The 21,168-nt window shown below is 36.6% G+C and overlaps 1 protein-coding gene across 1 annotated transcript; it reads left to right on the top strand.

Annotated features, from left to right (window-relative positions):
- Positions 1-17,741: 17,741 nt before the first annotated feature.
- Positions 17,742-20,339, top strand: LOC127106401 (E3 ubiquitin-protein ligase RMA1H1). The gene is made up of 2 exons (XM_051043696.1): positions 17,742-17,960; positions 19,475-20,339. The coding sequence occupies exon 2, from the start codon at positions 19,515-19,517 to the stop codon at positions 20,184-20,186; it is 672 nt and encodes a 223-aa protein (XP_050899653.1). The 5' UTR covers positions 17,742-17,960; positions 19,475-19,514; the 3' UTR covers positions 20,187-20,339.
- The last annotated feature ends 829 nt before the right edge of the window (positions 20,340-21,168 follow it).

Consider the following 21,168-nt stretch of genomic DNA (forward strand, 5'->3'; position numbering starts at 1 on the left):
ATCGCAGTTTGAAATGATTTAATAATCAGTGTGAATGTGAAAAGAAAAACTAGATGTGCAAGAAAATTGGTGTCAATATGAATGAATGAGCTATAACATCAATATTTGAAGGCAAGTTATCAGGAAAGTTAGCCTGAATCCAAAAGGCAGAAAGAAGTTGGTCTATTTGATCTTCACTTAGCTTAATAACATATGGTTCCTGAAATCCAATTCAATATCGATAGTTGAATTAAAAGCAGATTAAAAGCAAGAATCTTTTATAAGATACTAATCTTGACATCGTTGTCTAGAAAAGCAAGAATCTTCTTATGAAAAATATGATAGTTGAATTAAAAGAAGATTAATTATCGGTCTATGCTATGAAATCCATAAAAATCAAGTGGATCCTCGAGCTCACTTGTATAATGTTAAGAATAATTAATACACGTGGATGCCTGGTTATTATTATGATGCCAGTTTCCCATAGGTGTACTTTAGGTTTGTCAACGGCTTCGACCTCTAAAAGATTAAAGGTTGAAAGATATAGGAAACAGAAATATATGAATTTGGAAAGCCACAAAAATGGATGAATCCCAGAAGTACTCTGGAGCTGCCAGAGTTGAACTCCATCATATCTGTGGTTAGTAAAATACACCTGCATCATGATTCCATTGATGAAAAACTAAGTTAGTTTTGAATCAAGTTTTATTCTTCCATTATCAAATCAAAATAAAGAATTTTGCACACTAACATAAACTTACGACAGTAGTTACGGCCAAAGATAGTGATATCCCTGCAAAAATAACACGAAAAACTCTTTTATCGATGAGCTTCTCGCCGGCGTCGGGAAGGCTAGCCATGCCGCTCAGGGAAACGGAAAATATGAATTTCCTGTAATCATTCGGTTGTAACACCTCTGAATATTGATAATCTTATGTGAATTTCGACCTAAAGGTCCTTCATAAATCAATTGTCCTCCTCAAAATCACTTCCCACAAGCCTATTTAAAGCTTTAAAAGGAAAAATAAATCAAAATGAAAAAAGGTATATTTTGAATCTCTGAAATATGGGTACTTCTAAAATGGTGAAGTATCAGTATCGGATACGCACCCGTACTGAGTACTCGTACCGTACTCGTGGTACTTCATTTTTTCTTATTATTCGATTTTGAATGAAATTTATGGTTTTCTGAAATATCAATATAGTATATTCATGTGTTTTAATTTTTTTGTTATTGTATTTTAATGTTATTTTTGTTTTTTTTTCAATTTTTAATAGTAGTGTTTTTGTTAGGAACCTAACAATTTAGTTCTTTACTCATACATTTTACAGAAAATTCTTATTTCTTATTAAGGTAACTGTACCTTGATTTTTTTTAAATGATGTATCCTATACCGGTACCAGTACCCGCACCGAGTACCGTACCCGTACCTATGCATCATAGTTTTGAATAAAACTTGTAATGTTAGAAACACAGTTTGCATCCTTATCTATAGAAACCTTAGATGGAAATGCACATTCACAACCACGATATAACAGAAATGTGCAGAAGATGAAACTTTTTAGAGCCGCAACGAATATTTTGTTTCTATTAATGATATGAAATATAAAACTCACTAAAATTGAACAAGACTTGTATGAATAAAGATATCTAAAGAAGAATCACTTTATTACACTCTATATATTTCTATTGTAATTGGTCTATAAAATGTATGAAGAATTTACAGTGACATACAAGCTAAATAATTTGTGGATTTAAATTAACCACAGATATAAGCCTCTCACTTATATCCTTCCTATTACTCCTCCATAATTTATCGGAGTAAATTACATTCCATATTTAGTATTATCAAATATTATTCCCACAATTCTCCATCTCGTTCGTAATTTGAAACATTTAAATTTTGGACGAATATGGAATAATGTTTAGCAAGTTCAAGCAATGTTGGAACTTGTTACCTGACACAACCTTGGTTAACATGTCAGTTGGGTTATCATCAGTATGTACCTCCGTAAGAGAAATATGACCTTCCTATACGACATCCCGTGCAAAATGATACCTTACATCGATATGCTTGGTCCGAGCATGATGAGTCTGGTTCTTAGCCAAGTGAATCACACTTTGACTATCACAACTCAGTTTCACACGTTCTTGTTTCATACCCAAGTAATCTAGAAAACTCTTCAGCCATAATGCTTCCTTCACTCCTTCTGCTACTGCCATGTACTCAGCTTCTGTAGTAGAGAGTGCCACTGTATGTTGTAACATCAATCTCCAACTAACTGGAGCACCGTGTATTTGAAACACATATTCAGTAGTAGATCGTCGTCTATCTAGATCGCCAGCATAATCTGAATCAACAAACCCACTTATTTGACATGTATCTCCACCAAAATGCAAACTAGTGTTAATGGTACCTTTCAAGTACCTCAAAATCCACTTCACCGCTTCCCAGTGTGCCTTTCCCGGATTCTCCATGAACCTATTAACAACACTTACCGCTTGTGAAATATCTGGACGTGTACACACCATAGCGTACATCAGTCTGCCAACTACACTAGCATAAGGTACATTTTCCATGTATGCCTTATCTTCTACTGTAGTGGGAGATTGATTACCAGAAAGCCTAAACTGTGGAGCTAATGGAGTAACCACCAACTTAGCACCTTTCATTCCAAACATTTCAACAACCCGCTCTAAATAGCCTTTTTGACTCAAGAACAGTTTTCGGTTTGTCCGCTCTCTTCTAATCTCCATACCCAATATTTTCTTTGTAGCGCCCAAATTCTTTGTCTCAAACTCTTTACCAAGTTTAAACTTCAACTTATCTATCTCCACCTTGCTTTTTGAAGCAATAAGCATGTCATCGACATACAATAATAGATAGATATAATTACCTCCATGAAGCTTCTGAATATAGACACAACTGTCATAACTACTTCTAGGGAAACCTTGTTTTATCATAAAAGAATCAAATCGCTTGTACCACTGTCTAGGAGATTGTTTCAACGCATAAAGTGATTTTCTCAAGCGACATACCCGACTCTCTTTACCCTCAACCTTGTATCCATCAGGTTGATACATATATATCTCCTCATCTAAGTCTCCATTCAAGAAGGTTGTCTTCACGTCTAGTTATTCCAGCTCAAGATCACTGTGAGTTACTAAACTTAATAGCACCCAGCTAGAAGTATGTCTCACCACCGGAGAAAATATCTCATTGTAATCAACTCCTTCCTTTTGTGCAAACCCCTTGGCCACTACTCTAACCTTATATCTTGTATCGCACAACTTAGTATGATCTTCTTTTCTTTTATATAACCACTTATAACCAATAGCAGACTTTCCTATAGGCAATGAGACCACCTCACATGTCTTATTCTTGTGAAGAGACTGCATCTCTTCCTCCATAACAACCAACCAACTCTCTCTATCTTTGTATTTGATAGCTTGCTTGAAGGTGACCGACTCATCATCTTCAACTGAGAGTGCATATTCCACCAAGTTAACATGCCCATAATGCCTCAGAGGTTTGTCTGACCCAAACTTCTGAACTAGTTTATAATTTCTCTTTGGCCTAGTGACATCCAAAGATTCTTGTTGTTGTTGTTGTTGTTGTTGTTGTAACACATGTGTATTTTCCTATTGAACCTCCTCATGATCATGTTCTTCATCTTCACTGGCGATAGGATTCTTCACCTGACCACTATTAGAATATGATTGGTCTTCAGATTCTATCTCAATTACTTGCTTATTTGATATCATCACATCACCATCATTAGGGTTAATAAGTTTTGACAAAGTTGTCAAAGACTTTTCATCAAATGTAACATCCCTACTGATCACAAACTTAGAATCTTTACACTCCAAAGACGATAGCCTTTGACCCCTTTTGCATATCCTAGAAAGATAGCTTTCTTGGCTCTATTATCAAGTTTGTTATCCTTAACGTGATAATAGGACGTGCATCCGAAAATTTTCAGTCTTTCATAATCAACATGTTCACCTGACCATACCCTATAAGGCGTGTCTCCACCTAAACTGGAATGTGGGGATCTATTTACTACATAACAAGCTGTAGCAACTGATTCTGCCCACCATTCTCGACCTAACCCAGAATTAGAGCGCATACACCTTGCTTTCTCAAGAAGTGTACGATTCAGTCTTTCTGCGACTCCATTCTGTTGTGGTGTGCCCCTGACCGTCTAGTGTCTAACAATGCCTTCTTGATTACAAAACCTCTTGAAAACTCCATCCGTATACTCTGTACCATTATCCGATTGCAGAGTTTTCAGCTTTCTACCCGTTCTGTTCTCAACCATTGCTTTCCAACACTTGAAAATATCAAATACCTCATTCTTATGCTTAAGAAAATAAATCCAAGCATACCTCGAATGATCATCAACATATGTAACAAAGTACCTCGAACCACCCTTAGAAGTAACTTTAGTCGGACCCCAAACACCAATATGCACATAGTCTAACAATCCACTGCTTTTGTGCTTGCTTGTAGAGAACTTCAAGCGATGTGCTTTTCCATACACACAATGTTCACAAAATTTCATAGATGGTTTATTCATGTTCTTTAGCAAACCTTTCCCATTAAGCAATGATAAACCCTTCTCTGACATATGCCCAAGGTGCATGTTCCATATCCTCGTGCATTCTATTTGATCTTTACTTCCACTGATTCCAACTGCCAAATCTCCTGTGACAGTTTCACATATAAGAGGATAAAGATTCCTATTACGAACTCCCTTCATCACAACCAACACACCACGAACGAACTTTAAGACTCCATTTTCCAAGATTATTTTGCAACCATTTTCCTCTAATACACTAAGAGAAATAAGGTTTTTCCGCAAATTAGGGACATGTCTCACGTTCCTCAAAGTCCTTACCGCTCCATCATGCATCTTGATTCGTATTGTACCATACCCCATAATTTTGCAAGCATGGTTGTTTCCCATTAAAACAGTTCCACCATCTATACTTTGGTAGGTAGTAAACCACTTCCTATTTGGGCACATATGGTGTGAGGCTCCTAAGTCAAACATCCACTTACCGGAAATGTCATGATCTTTCTCTGAGACAGAGAAACAATCTTCCTCATCATTTGAGACATAACTCGCCTTTGAAAAATCTTGTTGCTTACCTTTGGAGTTGTTGTTGTCGTTTGCCTGCTTCTTAAATAATACTCTCTTATTTGGGCAATTTTCTTTAAAGTGTCCATGCTCACCGCATGTAAAGCATGTTCTTTCTCCAGGAGCATTAGATTTTAATTTATACTCCCTTCTCCCACCTTGTCCTCTTTCATTTGTCCTCCCTCTAGTAGTAAACAATCCTTGAGCTTGTTCTCTATATTCTCTTCCACAACTCGACATCCCACTTGTAGCAACATTTCGAAGATCATCTGCTAAAAGTGATATTCTTGTCTCATCCATTGTTAGAGTATCACCTACAAGCATCAATGTCTGGACTAAATTTTCATAGGACTCTGGTAATGAAAGTAGTAACATGAGTGTCTGGTCTTCTTCATCAATCTTTACATATATATATATATATATATATATATATATATATATATATATATATATTATATATATATATATATATATATATATATATATATATATATATATATATATATTATATATATATATATATATATATATATATATATATATATATATATATATATATATATATATATATATATATATATATATTTTAAGTCTGATATAATCCTATCAAACTTATTGACATAATCCCGGATTGAGGTGTCTTCCTCCATCTTGCATGTATACAATTTGGATTTCAAGTAGATCCTATTTGTTAGAGTTTTCGTCATAAAATTATTCTCTAACTTTGACCACACGGCGGAAGCCGTTGCATCTTCATTAACCAAGAAAGCAACATCCCTCTCAAGGCATAAAATTATAGTTGTCCGTGCTTCAAGATCTAGCTCTTCCCAATCCTCATCCTTCATACTCAGAGGTTTTTGTTCTTTCCCCGCTAACGCCTTATGCAACTTTTGTGATATAAGAATATTTTTCATCTGCATCCTCCAATAAGAAAAATCAATTTTCCAATTGAACTTATCTATTTCATATTTCCCAACCTTGACAGTTCCGCTAGTAGAAGCCATTTTCTTCAAGAAATAAAATTTTACCACTCTAAATTTTAACGTTTACTCTGATACCAATTGTTAGAGCCACAACGGATATTTTTCTTCTATTAATTATATAAAATATAGAACTCACTAAAATTGAACAAGACTTGTATGAATAAAGATATCTAAAGAAGAATCACTTTATTACACTCTATATATTTCTAATGTAATTGGTCTACAAAATGTATGAAGAATTTATAGTGACATACAAGCTAAATAATTTGTGGATTTAAATTAACCACAAATATAAGCCTCTCACTTATATCCTTCCTATTACTCCTCCACAATTTACCGGAGTAAATTACATTCCATATTTAGTATTACCAAATATTATTCCCACAAATTTCATATTTTAGATCACTATGAAAGCCTTTATACATCATATATAAATGGGGTTATAGTGAAATGAAACTATGAACACGAAATGTGCATAGCATTTCGTTTTAGAAAATCTTCATTGAAGATAAAGATGGAAACCATGAAAACATTAAAGATGGCGACGAGGAAAAAAAATTAAGAGAAGGGAAAACATCACTACAGACCACAACTCCCCTAGTCGGAATCGCGTTTCCCCGCCGGGATTACGTGTCGCCACCACCATTCGTTTTTGTTGGAAATGAAAATGAAGAAGAAATGACCCTTGCATGTGAACCCTAAAAAAATAGAAGTAGTAGATGGAATAGAAAGAGCCGGTCAAATGAGAAATAGAATCGAGGGAAAGTGAAAATTTAAACTATCCAATGAAAGTGTGACACATGGCAACAAAAATGGATGAATGATATTGATTAATTAGTCAATTACGAAAAATGACATGGTTTAGTGTAAATTAAAATTATGCAAAATGATAAATTAGGGAGTCTGGTGGCATGTTTCAATCTTAGTTAGATAATTAATTAGAAAAAATAGATAAAAATTGTTGTAAATTGATTTTTTGACTGCCTTGCCCTATTTTTCAAACTTTATTCCCAACATACCCCACTCTGAAAATTAATTCCCAGAATGCCCTACTTTATACCTTTGTCTCGCCCATTGAAAGGATGAGTTGTTGAATGTGTAAATTGGCTAGTATTGACTCGCCCGTTGGTCGGACGAGTTCTGCCAACACTTTTTTGCCATGCATGCACTCGGCTAATGGATGGCCGAGTGTATGAAGGAATTTTATTTTTTATGTTTTAAATTAGTTTAATAGATTTAATTAATTAATATTGTTTTTAAATAATATAGTTATCACCAATGACTTTCATTTACCGAGGAATTGCTTTGTGTTTGTACTGTCTCGGGCTCTCGGCCAATGATTGACCGAGTATTCATGTATTAATTTTCTATAAAAAGCAGGACTTATAGAAATGTAATTCAGATCACACATCAAATTATTTTGGTAAGAATGTCTGTTTGGGTCTTGTATTTTACGGACAAGGTGAAAAAATCAGTGTTTGCCTCGATCCGCAATGGAACTTCAAAACACTGATTGCATCCATCCACATTGGCTTTCGAAAATTGGGCGGGCGTCGTATGAATGTGAGAAAAGTAGAGTATCGTTGCCCATACATAACGTTGACTGATGCAAGCCCTGATGGTACGTACATGTATTACCTGGATCGTATAGAAAATGATGAAGATGTTTAGTGTATGTTTTCGGCACATAGTGGTGAAGTTAACAGAGGAGTTAAAGGTCCACTTGTGTTGGTTGTTGTTGTTGATTAGTTAGTTAATAACCTATATGAATTTAAGTTGTTGTGATTGTACTTTATAACCAGAAGCCTTTGATTATCAAATGTATTCCATAATGTTTGTTTCCAAAAGACATTATTAATACACAAGGGTTGATATATAGTACGTGCATAATAGTTGATAATAAAAAAAAACATAATCATCTAGAGGGTCCTGCAACATTTAGACATTTCCTACGCATGTGTCCTATTTCACAGCAAATCCCACACATTCTCTTTTCCTTTTCAACATTGTCCATTTCAGTTCTAATCCGGGTGCTGTTTGGGCGCCATTTCTTCATCCTTCTCATAGAGTCGTCGTGGCAAAGAGTAAATCCTTCATATTGTGGCCAATTCTCCTCATGGGGAAGTCCTAGGAAACTCTCCTTATAGACCTTGAAGACGTTAAGAATTTTGAACAGACGTATGTGAATGGAGTAGTCCTGGCGTATACTTGAACATATTGCGATTACACGGAAGCAAGGTAAGCGAAATGCCTGAAATTTCCCACAATCCCCACACTTCATTCCCTCAAACAAACTACTTATACAACCAACAATGTCAACAACAAACCAACCTACGCCCACCCATACAATACACTCCAATTCCTCAACCCAACTTTGATAACTCAAACCCCCAATCTCAACCCTAAACATTTAACACTACATTCGCACAACCCACTTCTACATACAACCCTAATGATGTCTACTATCCTCCAATACAACACACCCAATCCAACACCTTCACACAACCAATGTAACACCCTTCTACCCGAACGACATATTTAATTATATTATCAGAGTACAACATGTAGAAGAGTTTACATTCCTTACAACATAACACTTATTTCATTTCAACATAACATATATTATTTAATATTTAAACTTCGCAGCGGACAACAGCACAATATCATCATTCATCACATAACAATTCATAAAAATATTTCATCATTATCTCAACAAAGCACCTCAACATACTAGTCATCATAAACAACGTAAATAATAACCAATTATCTATCGAATCCCATAACCCCGGTGTCACATGACCAGAGCATTTGACTCGACTCTGTAGAATAACTCTACACTTATTCTTCAACCCTCAACAATAGCTACTCCTCTTTATCTGCACATTGCTCATCATAGATGAACATAAACACATGCAGAAGGGGTGAGAATTACATTATTAAATAAAATATAACGACAGAAACATAAACATAAATATATTTCACCTATACCAACACAGCTCATCATAATCATCATAATCAACATACTCATGAACATCAACAAAACAACATATTAAATGCAATGCACACACCCATGCATGACTCAACACGACTCGGTATACCCATTTTGTGACCCACTACAGGATCACCACTCCCAGATTCATCACCATAGAATCCGAGTTCCCCGTAAGGAACCAAGCCTCTCAACAAGCCCGGAGTCAACAACATCATTGGAACTCAGTCCGTTCATCACTAGGCATCGGCCTTTCATGAATGCATGCACACCAAGCATGCATCATAATCAACATAGCAACAACAGCATCATATAGTCATGTTATCATCATCATTAACACATTCTATCATAAAAGCATATCACATCATGCCACATAATCAAACACAGTATTATCACACTCTACTAATATCTATACCACTCAAAGCAACGGGAAATGATCCCTCGTATCCTATGCATCAGCTAAGTTACCTCGCTCAGCCTAAACAACCGAAACTGCACAACAACAGCCCAGGAAGGACCACAAGTCTGCCCATACGCGTATTGCCTATGCTCATACGCGTATTGCCCACGCCTGACCAAATCCATACGCGTATTGGCCATTCCCATACGCGTATGCTACGCGTATCACTTCCCATACGCGTACCACCAGAGACCATTTCACGTTCAAAACTCCATCTTCTTCATCCATACGCGTATTGCCTAGTGCCATACGCGTACCAGGCCATCTCATACGCGTATTGCCTAGTGCCATACGCGTATGACCAGAAACCAGATCTCCAGATCTGCCATGGCTTTCTCTACTACGAGATCTATCCAAATTCATCCTTCCACAGTCCAAATTTCGCACAAAATCACTCATATCATCTAGTACAATTAGTCTCCTATTCGATTTCACAATCCTAACATCATTGCATATAATTTCTACGAATTCCTTCGACTAAAATCCCAGTTTCGTTCATACAATATTTCACCATTTTCAGCATATTATTGTTTAATAAGGTTCAGACCCCTTACCTCTTTGGATTGAAGGAAGCTCTGAGCAATCTTTGGCCTTTTCCTCTTCCTTCTCTTTCTCTTCAGCGTTTCTCCCCCTTTCTCTGACTCTGAGGCAAAAACACGTGAAAAAAACCTGAGTCCTCACTTTGGCCTCTTTTATCCAATTTCCACTTTTACCCTTCCACTCTTCATATTCCATTTATTTTATTTACTTAATTATTATTAAAATAAATAACACCTATAATAATAATAATACTAATAAATCCCAATATTATTTAATAATTCCTTTTACCTTCCAATAATCATATTAAATAATATATAAATTACTCTAACAATATTTGGGGTGTTACAACTCTCCCCCACTTTAGAAGTTTTCGTCCTCGAAAACATACCTCAAGTAAATAGAGCCGGATACGACTCCCTCATCTGATCTTCACGCTCCCAAGTCAAGCTCTCACCAGCTGGACCTCCCCAAACAACTTTCACTAGAGCAATCTTCTTACCTCTCAGGGTCTTCTCTTCTCGGTCATCTATCCGAATTGGCAACACCTCAACGGTCAAATTATCCCTCACCTGGATATCATCCAACTGAACAACATGCGAAGGATCCGCAATATACTTTCTTAACTGAGATACATGAAACACATCATGCAGATTAGAAAGCGACGGCGGTAAAGCTATCCGATACGCCACTTCCCCAACCCTCTTCAAAATCTGATATGGACCCACAAACCTCGGAGTAAGCTTTTTAGACTTTAAAGCTCTACCCACACCTGTCGTCGGAGTAACTCTCAAGAACACATGATCTCCCTCTTGGAACTCAAGTGCCTTTCTCCTGTTATCATGATAACTCTTCTGACGACTCTGAGAAATCTTCATTTTCTCCTGAATCATCTTAACCCTTTCAGTTGTCTGCTGCACAATCTCAGGTCCGAGTACAACACTCTCACCTGATTCATACCAACACAATGGAGTTCTACACCTCCGACCATACAATGCTTCATATGGAGCCATACCGATACTAGCATGAAAACTATTATTATAAGTAAACTCCACCAACGGCAAATAACTATCCCAAGAACCACTCTGCTCCAACACACAAGCTCTCAACAAATCCTCCAAGGATTGGATAGTTCTTTCAGTCTGACCATCAGTCTGAGGATGATAAGCTGAACTCAACCTCAACTTAGTCCCCAACGCTTTCTGCAAACTTTCCCAAAATCTAGAAGTAAATCTGGGATCTCTATCAGACACAATACTGGATGGAATACCATGCAGCCTCACTATCTCCTCAATATACAACTCTGCCAACTTCTCTAAAGAGTGATTAATCTTCATCGGCAAGAAATGCGCCGACTTAGTCAATCGATCCACAATCACCCAAATAGAATCATTACCTTTCGTCGTCCTCGGCAATCCCGTCACAAAATCCATGGAAATGCTATCCCACTTCCATTCAGGAATCTTCAAAGGTTGCATCATACCTGCCGGTTTCTGATGTTCAATCTTTGACTTCTGACAAGTCAAACAAGCATACACAAATTTAGCAACATCTCTTTTCATACCAGCCCACCAAAACAACTTCTTCAAATCTTGATACATTTTGGTTGCACCTGGATGGATACTCAATCCACTCCTATGGCCCTCTTCAAGAATACTCTTTTTCAATTCAGACACCTCAGGAACACAAACTCTACCTTTAAATCGCAGGATGCCATTCTCATCAATCTCAAAATTACCACCATTACCCCGGTTAACCATAGTAATATGATCAACTAGAGCGACATCAACTTGCTGACCATTCCGAATATCTTCCAGAATCCCACTAGTCAACTTCAGCATACCCAACTTTACACTATCAGCGGAAACTTCACAACCCAAACTCATATCCCGGAACTGTTCAATTAACTCAAGCTCCCGAACCATCATCATAGACATATGTAGAGACTTTCTACTCAGCGCATCTGCAACTACATTAGCCTTACCGGGATGATAACTCAATTCAAAGTCAAAATCTTTCAGTAATTCTAACCACCTTCTCTGCCTCATATTTAACTCTTTCTGATCAAACAGATACTTCAGACTCTTGTGATCACTGAACACTTCGAATCTGGAACCATACAGATAATGCCTCCACATTTTCAACACAAATACAACAGCTGCAAGTTCTAGATCATGCGTAGGATAATTCCTCTCATGAACTTTCAACTGTCTAGAAGCATAAGCTACAACTTTACCGTTCTGCATCAAAACACCACCAAGACCCATCAAAGAAGCGTCACAATAAACAACGAAGGACTCACCAGGATTAGGCAAGATCAACACTGGAGCACTGGTCAACCGCCTCTTCAACTCAACAAAACTCGCTTCACAAGCTGCATCCCACACATACACCTGACCCTTCTTAGTCAACTGCGTCAACGGCAATGCCAACTTAGAGAAGCCCTCAATAAATCTGCGATAATAACCAGCTAACCCCAGAAAACTGCGTATCTCAGTAGCAGACTTCGGAGTCTCCCACTGTAATACAGCATCAACTTTAGCAGGATCAACAGAAATCCCACCACTCGAAATCACATGGCCAAGGAAACTCACTTCTTTCAACCAGAAATCACATTTAGATAACTTTGCATATAATTTCTTTTCTCTTAACACCTGCAAAACAATTCTCAGATGTCCTGCATGCTCTTCTTCCGTCTTAGAATATATCAATATATCATCTATGAACACCACAACAAAATTATCAAGGTACGGATGAAATATACGATTCATGTATTCCATAAACACACCTGGAGCATTAGACACACCGAACGGCATCACAGTGTATTCATAATGACCATACCTCGTACGGAAAGCAGTCTTCGCGATATCATCTGACTTCACTCGGATCTGATGATAACCCGACCGTAAATCAATCTTACTGAAAACATGAGCTCCAACCAACTGATCCATCAAATCATCAATCCTCGGCAATGGATACCGATTCTTGATAGTCACCTTATTCAACTGCCGATAATCGACACACAACCTCATCGTACCTTCCTTCTTCTTTACTAACAATACTGGTGCACCCCAAGGAGAAACACTTGGACGCACAAACTTCTTCTCAAGCAATTCTTCAAGTTGCTTCTTCAATTCAACTAATTCAGCTGCCGACATTCTATAAGGAGACATCGACACCGGACTCGTACCTGGTACTAAATCAATGGCAAATTCGACTTCACGTTCTGGAGGTAATTCACTTACATCCTCCGGAAACACATCCTGAAATTCACAGACAACAGGCAAATCTACACTCACCACTTTCTTATCCGCTTGCAGAGACGCAAATAAAGCGAATATCTGAGCTTCATCTTTCACAAATTCCCCCACCTGCTTAGCAGATAGAAATCTTGCCTCATCATTCTCACCAACTTCAGAAAATCGCACCGTCTTCCTATAGCAGTTGATAAACACGCCATAGAATTCTAGCCAATTCATTCCCAGAATAATATCAATTTGGTGCAAGGGCAAGCACACCAAATCAACCACGAACTCTCTCTCAAAGATCGTCAAATGACAACCTCGACAGACAACAGAAGTTTCACAGAACCATTAGCAGGAGTATCTATCACCATACTTCCGCCTAGGGACGACATAATCACACCAATCCTGGTCGCACACTCATACGAAATAAACGAATGAGTAGCACCAGTGTCAACAATAGCAAGCAATTCAACATTATTAATCAAGCAAGTACCTTTAATCAGATTATCTTCCTTAGGAGCTTCAGCCCCACTCAGAGCAAACACCCTACCAGTAGTATGAGCTGCAGTAGCCGCCTTCTTCGGTTTCGAGCACTGCGAACTGATATGGCCTTTCTCGCCACAATTAAAACATGTCGGACCAGCATCCTTACATTCCGTAACTCTATGACCAGCCTGACCGCATCGGAAACATCTCAGCACTTTCTTGGTACAGCTATCAGCACGGTGGCCTGGCTCGCCACACTTGAAACATTTACCAGCTATGGGAGATCCTCCCCCACTTGGCCTCTTCGCATCTACCACTTTCTGCTTACCTTTACCATTCGGAGATGCATAAGGACTACCACGATCCTTATTCTTCTTCTCACTAAGACTCTTGTAATGAGCAGTCCTAGCCTTGCTATCTTCATCAAATATCCTGCACTTGTTAACCAGTGTAGGAAACCTACGAATCTCCTGGTAACCGATGCCTTGTTTGATCTCGGGACGCAACCCGTTCTCAAACTTGACACACTTGGATTCCTCAGCATCAGCATTATTATAATGAGGACAATACTGCACCAGCTCCTCAAACTTCGAAGCGTAATCAGCAACAGACATGTTACCCTGCTTCAGTTCTAGAAATTCCATCTCCTTCTTACATCGCACATCAGCAGGAAAATATTTCTCCAGAAAGGCCGTCTTGAACCTTTCCCAAGTCATCTCAGCACCTGGTACTGCAATTCTCTGGCGAGTGTTATCCCACCAGTTTTCAGCCTCTTCAGATAACATATGCGTACCAAACTGCACCTTCTGTGCTTCAGTACACGTCATCACCCGGAAAATCTTCTCAATTTCCTTCAGCCAAATCTGAGCACCATCCGGATCATAGCGCCCTTTGAATGTAGGAGGGTTATTCTTCAGAAACCTTCCCAAATTCCTAAACTCGTCGACCGGCGGATTCTGCTGCGCCTGCATAGCCTGTGCCATAGCAGTCAAAGCCTCAGCAATCACACGGTCGTTTTCTCCAGCCATACTCTGCACAACACAACCACAACCGTTAAATATCGACAGTGTCATTTACACTAATCGACCAACAGGGAAAACCTCACATTATGACTCGACTGGACTGACCATGCTCTGATACCACTAATGTAACACCCTTCTACCCGAACGACATATTTAATTATATTATCAGAGTACAACATGTAGAAGAGTTTACATTCCTTACAACATAACACTTATTTCATTTCAACATAACATATATTATTTAATATTTAAACTTCGCAGCGGACAACAGCACAATATCATCATTCATCACATAACAATTCATAAAAATATTTCATCATTATCTCAACAAAGCACCTCAACATACTAGTCATCATAAACAACGTAAATAATAACCAATTATCTATCGAATCCCATAACCCCGGTGTCACATGACCAGAGCATTTGACTCGACTCTGTAGAATAACTCTACACTTATTCTTCAACCCTCAACAATAGCTACTCCTCTTTATCTGCACATTGCTCATCATAGATGAACATAAACACATGCAGAAGGGGTGAGAATTACATTATTAAATAATAATATAACGACAGAAACATAAACATAAATATATTTCACCTATACCAACACAGCTCATCATAATCATCATAATCAACATACTCATGAACATCAACAAAACAACATATTAAATGCAATGCACACACCCATGCATGACTCAACACGACTCGGTATACCCATTTTGTGACCCACTACAGGATCACCACTCCCAGATTCATCACCATAGAATCCGAGTTCCCCGTAAGGAACCAAGCCTCTCAACAAGCCCGGAGTCAACAACATCATTGGAACTCAGTCCGTTCATCACTAGGCATCGGCCTTTCATGAATGCATGCACACCAAGCATGCATCATAATCAACATAGCAACAACAGCATCATATAGTCATGTTATCATCATCATTAACACATTCTATCATAAAAGCATATCACATCATGCCACATAATCAAACACAGTATTATCACACTCTACTAATATCTATACCACTCAAAGCAACGGGAAATGATCCCTCGTATCCTATGCATCAGCTAAGTTACCTCGCTCAGCCTAAACAACCGAAACTGCACAACAACAGCCCAGGAAGGACCACAAGTCTGCCCATACGCGTATTGCCTATGCTCATACGCGTATTGCCCACGCCTGACCAAATCCATACGCGTATTGGCCATTCCCATACGCATATGCTACGCGTATCACTTCCCCATACGCGTACCACCAGAGACCATTTCACGTTCAAAACTCCATCTTCTTCATCCATACGCGTATTGCCTAGTGCCATACGCGTACCAGGCCATCTCATACGCGTATTGCCTAGTGCCATACGCGTATGACCAGAAACCAGATCTCCAGATCTGCCATGGCTTTCTCTACTACGAGATCTATCCAAATTCATCCTTCCACAGTCCAAATTTCGCACAAAATCACTCATATCATCTAGTACAATTAGTCTCCTATTCGATTTCACAATCCTAACATCATTGCATATAATTTCTACGAATTCCTTCGACTAAAATCCCAGTTTCGTTCATACAATATTTCACCATTTTCAGCATATTATTGTTTAATAAGGTTCAGACCCCTTACCTCTTTGGATTGAAGGAAGCTCTGAGCAATCTTTGGCCTTTTCCTCTTCCTTCTCTTTCTCTTCAGCGTTTCTCCCCCTTTCTCTGACTCTGAGGCAAAAACACGTGAAAAAAACCTGAGTCCTCACTTTGGCCTCTTTTATCCAATTTCCACTTTTACCCTTCCACTCTTCATATTCCATTTATTTTATTTACTTAATTATTATTAAAATAAATAACACCTATAATAATAATAATACTAATAAATCCCAATATTATTTAATAATTCCTTTTACCTTCCAATAATCATATTAAATAATATATAAATTACTCTAACAATATTTGGGGTGTTACAACCAACACATTCACTACCCGACTTTGACCTCACCGATGAGCATCTACTAAATATGCCTACTTTTTCCATTCAAGAACTCGATGGTATGAATATGCTTCCAAATACATCACAGCAACATCAAAATCAACATCAAGATCAACATCAATATCTGTGTTCCGACTCATCTCCATCTCCCCCAAGACAAAGACCAGAAGACTTAGGTAAGGGAAAAGACAAAAAAGTTGGCACAAGATGTGGAACAGCCGATCAGATATATATATATATATATATATATATATATATATATATATACATATAATTTTATAACTTTATTATTAAAACAATTTTTTAATTTACAAAAATATTATTATAATTTTTTTTTAATTTATATTATTTAAATATAAAAATAATTAAAAAATCATTTATTAATAATCCTAATAATGTATTTAAATTAAATAAATAAATAAAAAAGACCCTTCATTAGCTCGACCAACCATTGGCCGAGCCTACACGTTGCAAAATTTCCTTCACGTCCTCGTCCTTTCAATGGGTGAGACGAAACAAAAAATAGAGCATTCTAGGAATTAATTTTCAAAGTGGGATATATTAAAAATATATTTTGAAAAAAGGGTAATGCGGTAAAAAAAAGTCTTGTAAATTAGTATTTACAAGAATATTATGATTTAATAATTTTCTTAAATTAATAATAATATATTTTCTTAAATTAATAATAATGATAAATAAATATTTTAAAATAAATAGTGAATATTCTAAATATAAGAAACATTCCAACGTATACTTAATCTATAATTATAATACTGAATTGAATAGCATCCATGAAAGGGCCATTTCAAAAAAACTAAAATAAAGAATATGATGAAAGGGAAAGACTGTCAAACTTAGCCCCAATTGTTGAACTGCTCAAAGAAAGGTTATTTAATGATAGAATTGTTTATCATTATTATAAAATAGAATTAAAATGGTATTGTCTGCTGTCTTTTACTTATTTCCCTCCCTCCCTTCTACTTAACGCAACTTCCTTCTTTTCCATCTTCCGTTCCATTCTCTCTTCAACTTGTTTCCATTTAACATCCTCAAACACCTTTCACTTTCTATTTTATCATTCAAACTTGTAAAATATCAACTATTTCCCTTTCCTTCTTCACTCATTCATCTCTATCTGTAAGTATTCAATTCATGTCTTTTAATTAAAATAATTTTCTATATTTTTTTACCACCACTTTAAACTCAGAATACTAATTTTCTGACCTTACAACTAGTTCTTAAATATTGTGTTTCTTGTGAATTTCTGCGCAAAGGGAACCTGTGAATAACTAACCAACTTCCAATGTTCACTAATAATTGAATCTCCTTTCCTCCTATAATAGATCTAGAACAAATTTTATTTCTATTTCTGTAAATTCATTTCCTCAATGATGCTGCTAGATATCACAAATTACTTTCTTTTGTTTCTCTCATATTGTATGATAATTTATGTAAAGTACAGATGAGTTTCATTCTGCAACTAATATATTTAAGCTGTACAAATCAGTGTTTAGTAAAATTAGATGTTGAGCTAGCTTCTAAATACGAAATCACATCAATTTTATTTTTTTATTAATTTGTTCATTTTTTTAATTAAGAATACATGGATTAATTAAGAGAAGAGAAAAAATATAAGCTATAAGATTATCAAAATAAGTCCCGGGTTTGCCTAGTGGTGAAGGCTTTGAGTATTGTTTTCTCAAGGTATCACATTCAATGCAAATAATTTATATGTTTGGGCCAAATTCATACAGAATTTTGTTCTATACTGTTAGCTTCTGGCTTTAAACGGCCCCGCAAGTAGCCTATTTAACATACGAAGCTCAAAAAATATAGTCTTGTGACACATAGCCTTAATATGTGTAACTGTAACAGCTAGCAAAATTGTTGCAACTGTTATCTAAAAATACTTGTAGGGTAGTCATAGGCCCTTGTAATCATTTCTATCAAGTTAGTTCCAACAACTCGGTGAAAAGTTAAATCTTTTCATTATTTTCAAATTTTGTTTTTTGTTTTACTTTCTGAAATACATTGAAATATGCTTGTGTCTCTTTCCAAACAATTTTTTTATTTATGGAAAAGTTGATTCCTGTGATGTGTGCATGAGTGGTTGCCACAACTTGAACTTATCTCCTCTACCCAAATTCCGACCCCACCCTAACCACCACCATAAGCTATTAGTTATGACTAACTAGCTTAAAATAATAACCATATCAAGAGTGAAAACCCTTTTAGTTTAACTTTCAAGGTCAATTAACCTGAAATGCACAACTCGAACTTATAAACATTGCTTATTTTTTTTGAATAGTTATCATCATTCTAGCTAATTTGCAGTTAATGAAAATGCTGTACTTGATTTGTTTGTTTGAGATCTATACTTGTCTTGACCCACACCAATTAATTTCATGACTCTGCAATGCTTAAAATCGACATCAAGTTGGTCCACGGCGTAAACTGACTTAAATTGCTTTACCAAACACAAGGAAAATAGTTATACAATTTGTACTAATGCTTAATATTTGATTATGTTTAGTGCTTTATAGATCTAAACTGTTAATCCTAACTAAACTTTGTTTGTCAGAAAATGTACTAATCTGCTGCCATTTATCCAATACTCGTAATTAATACATTGTTTTGCTTATGCATTTCAGGTTAGGGTACCTGTAACAGAAAATTGCGTTAGATCAATACATGGACAACAACGTGTCCCAAAATGATTCTTTTGAAGATAAACCGTCTTTGAAAAACTGGAAAACCACCACAGATTCTGATAGAAATGCATCTGGTGGCTTTGACTGCAACATCTGCTTAGAGTGTGTGCAAGATCCAGTAGTCACGTTTTGTGGTCACCTTTACTGCTGGCCTTGTATTTACAAATGGATTCATATACAAACTAGTATCTCTTCCGAATATGAGGAGAAGCAGAAGCCACAATGTCCCGTATGCAAATCAGAACTCTCTCAGTCCTTGCTAGTTCCATTATACGGCCGTGGCCAATCCACCACAAAGTCCGAAGGGAAGGCTCGTCAAGCTGGGATTGCTGTACCTCAAAGACCTTTGGGTCCCAGATCATATAATACTACAACTGTTTCACAACCTTATTATCATCCTCGAAACCCTTCACCAATGTTTAGCACAAGTGGTTCGTCATTGGACAACTCATTTGGAATCTTCGGTGAAATGATATACGCGAGAGTGTTCGGTAACCAGATGGAAAACATGTATACATATCGTAATTCATATAGTTTTCAAGGGAACAATAATCCAAGGATTAGAAGACATTTAATGCAGGTTGATAAATCACTAAGCAGAATATGTTTTTTCCTCCTTTGCTGCTTAGTTTTGTGTCTTCTGTTATTCTGAATAATATTTCATTTTCATATTTAGTTGCAGTACATGTATTTATCCTTGTATATATAGAATGTATTCAGTATTCTGATTCAGCTTGAGAATTTGAGATGTGTAATTGTCGGTGTGGATATAAGAGTATATGAAATATATGTTTGTAACTTTGTATAACTATAATTGGTATTTTAGTTTTTCCCTTTCAGCTTGTTAGGTACTTTGTTCCAACGACAAAAACAAAAGGAGAATAAAGACAAGTTTGTTTTGGCAAAAAGAATCAAGACAAGTTGTTGATTTATGCCATTACATATTTTATTATAAAATGCTTAGATTTAGGATGGCTTTATTTATTGGTAAGGGAAAGGAAGCAACAGACCTATGGCCCATATAAAGGCAGCACTGAGAAGCTATGCCTTATCCATTGCTAGGGATAGGACAAGCTTGTGGTCCATATAATAAATGTGTCAACTTAAATCCATGTGCTGGAAACAAGATATTTAGGAGTGTATTAAATTAGGATTTTAATAAACATTTTAAAGATTATTTTGATATTCCATTAAGGCTAAGTCCATCTTATTGGATTCCACTCAATAAAATAGACATGGTTTAAAGGGATTACTTTTTCCCCCTCACTCACTCCCTAACGTGAAAAGTCACGACTACCCTAACGTTCAGATATGTATTTTTAGACGCATTTTTTTACACAATTTTTAGGACAAACTGATAAGACATCTTTATTTTGTTAAAAATTTAGTCTGGAAATACATCTATGTACAAACCCTTAATTGTTTGGAGATACAACTCAGAAATATGTGATATTAGTTCAAAGCATAAACAACTAGAAACAATGGCAGAATAATGGAAAAACAAGATAAATTAACATCAAAATAAACAATACATAGATAATCGTTAACGTTAACCTAAATTTAACATTACATTTCATTACAAACAGGTGGTTCAGAACGTTGCAACATCCTTATACTATCTGATCTTGCAATCG

The sequence above is a fragment of the Lathyrus oleraceus genome, chromosome 7, assembly GCF_024323335.1.
Source record: "Lathyrus oleraceus cultivar Zhongwan6 chromosome 7, CAAS_Psat_ZW6_1.0, whole genome shotgun sequence".
In the NCBI taxonomy this organism is placed as follows: Eukaryota; Viridiplantae; Streptophyta; class Magnoliopsida; order Fabales; family Fabaceae; genus Lathyrus; species Lathyrus oleraceus.

Coding starts and splice junctions, on each gene's coding strand:
- LOC127106401 (XM_051043696.1), top strand. CDS start 19,515: ATGGACAACAACGTGTCCCAAAATGATTCTTTTGAAGATAAACCGTCT.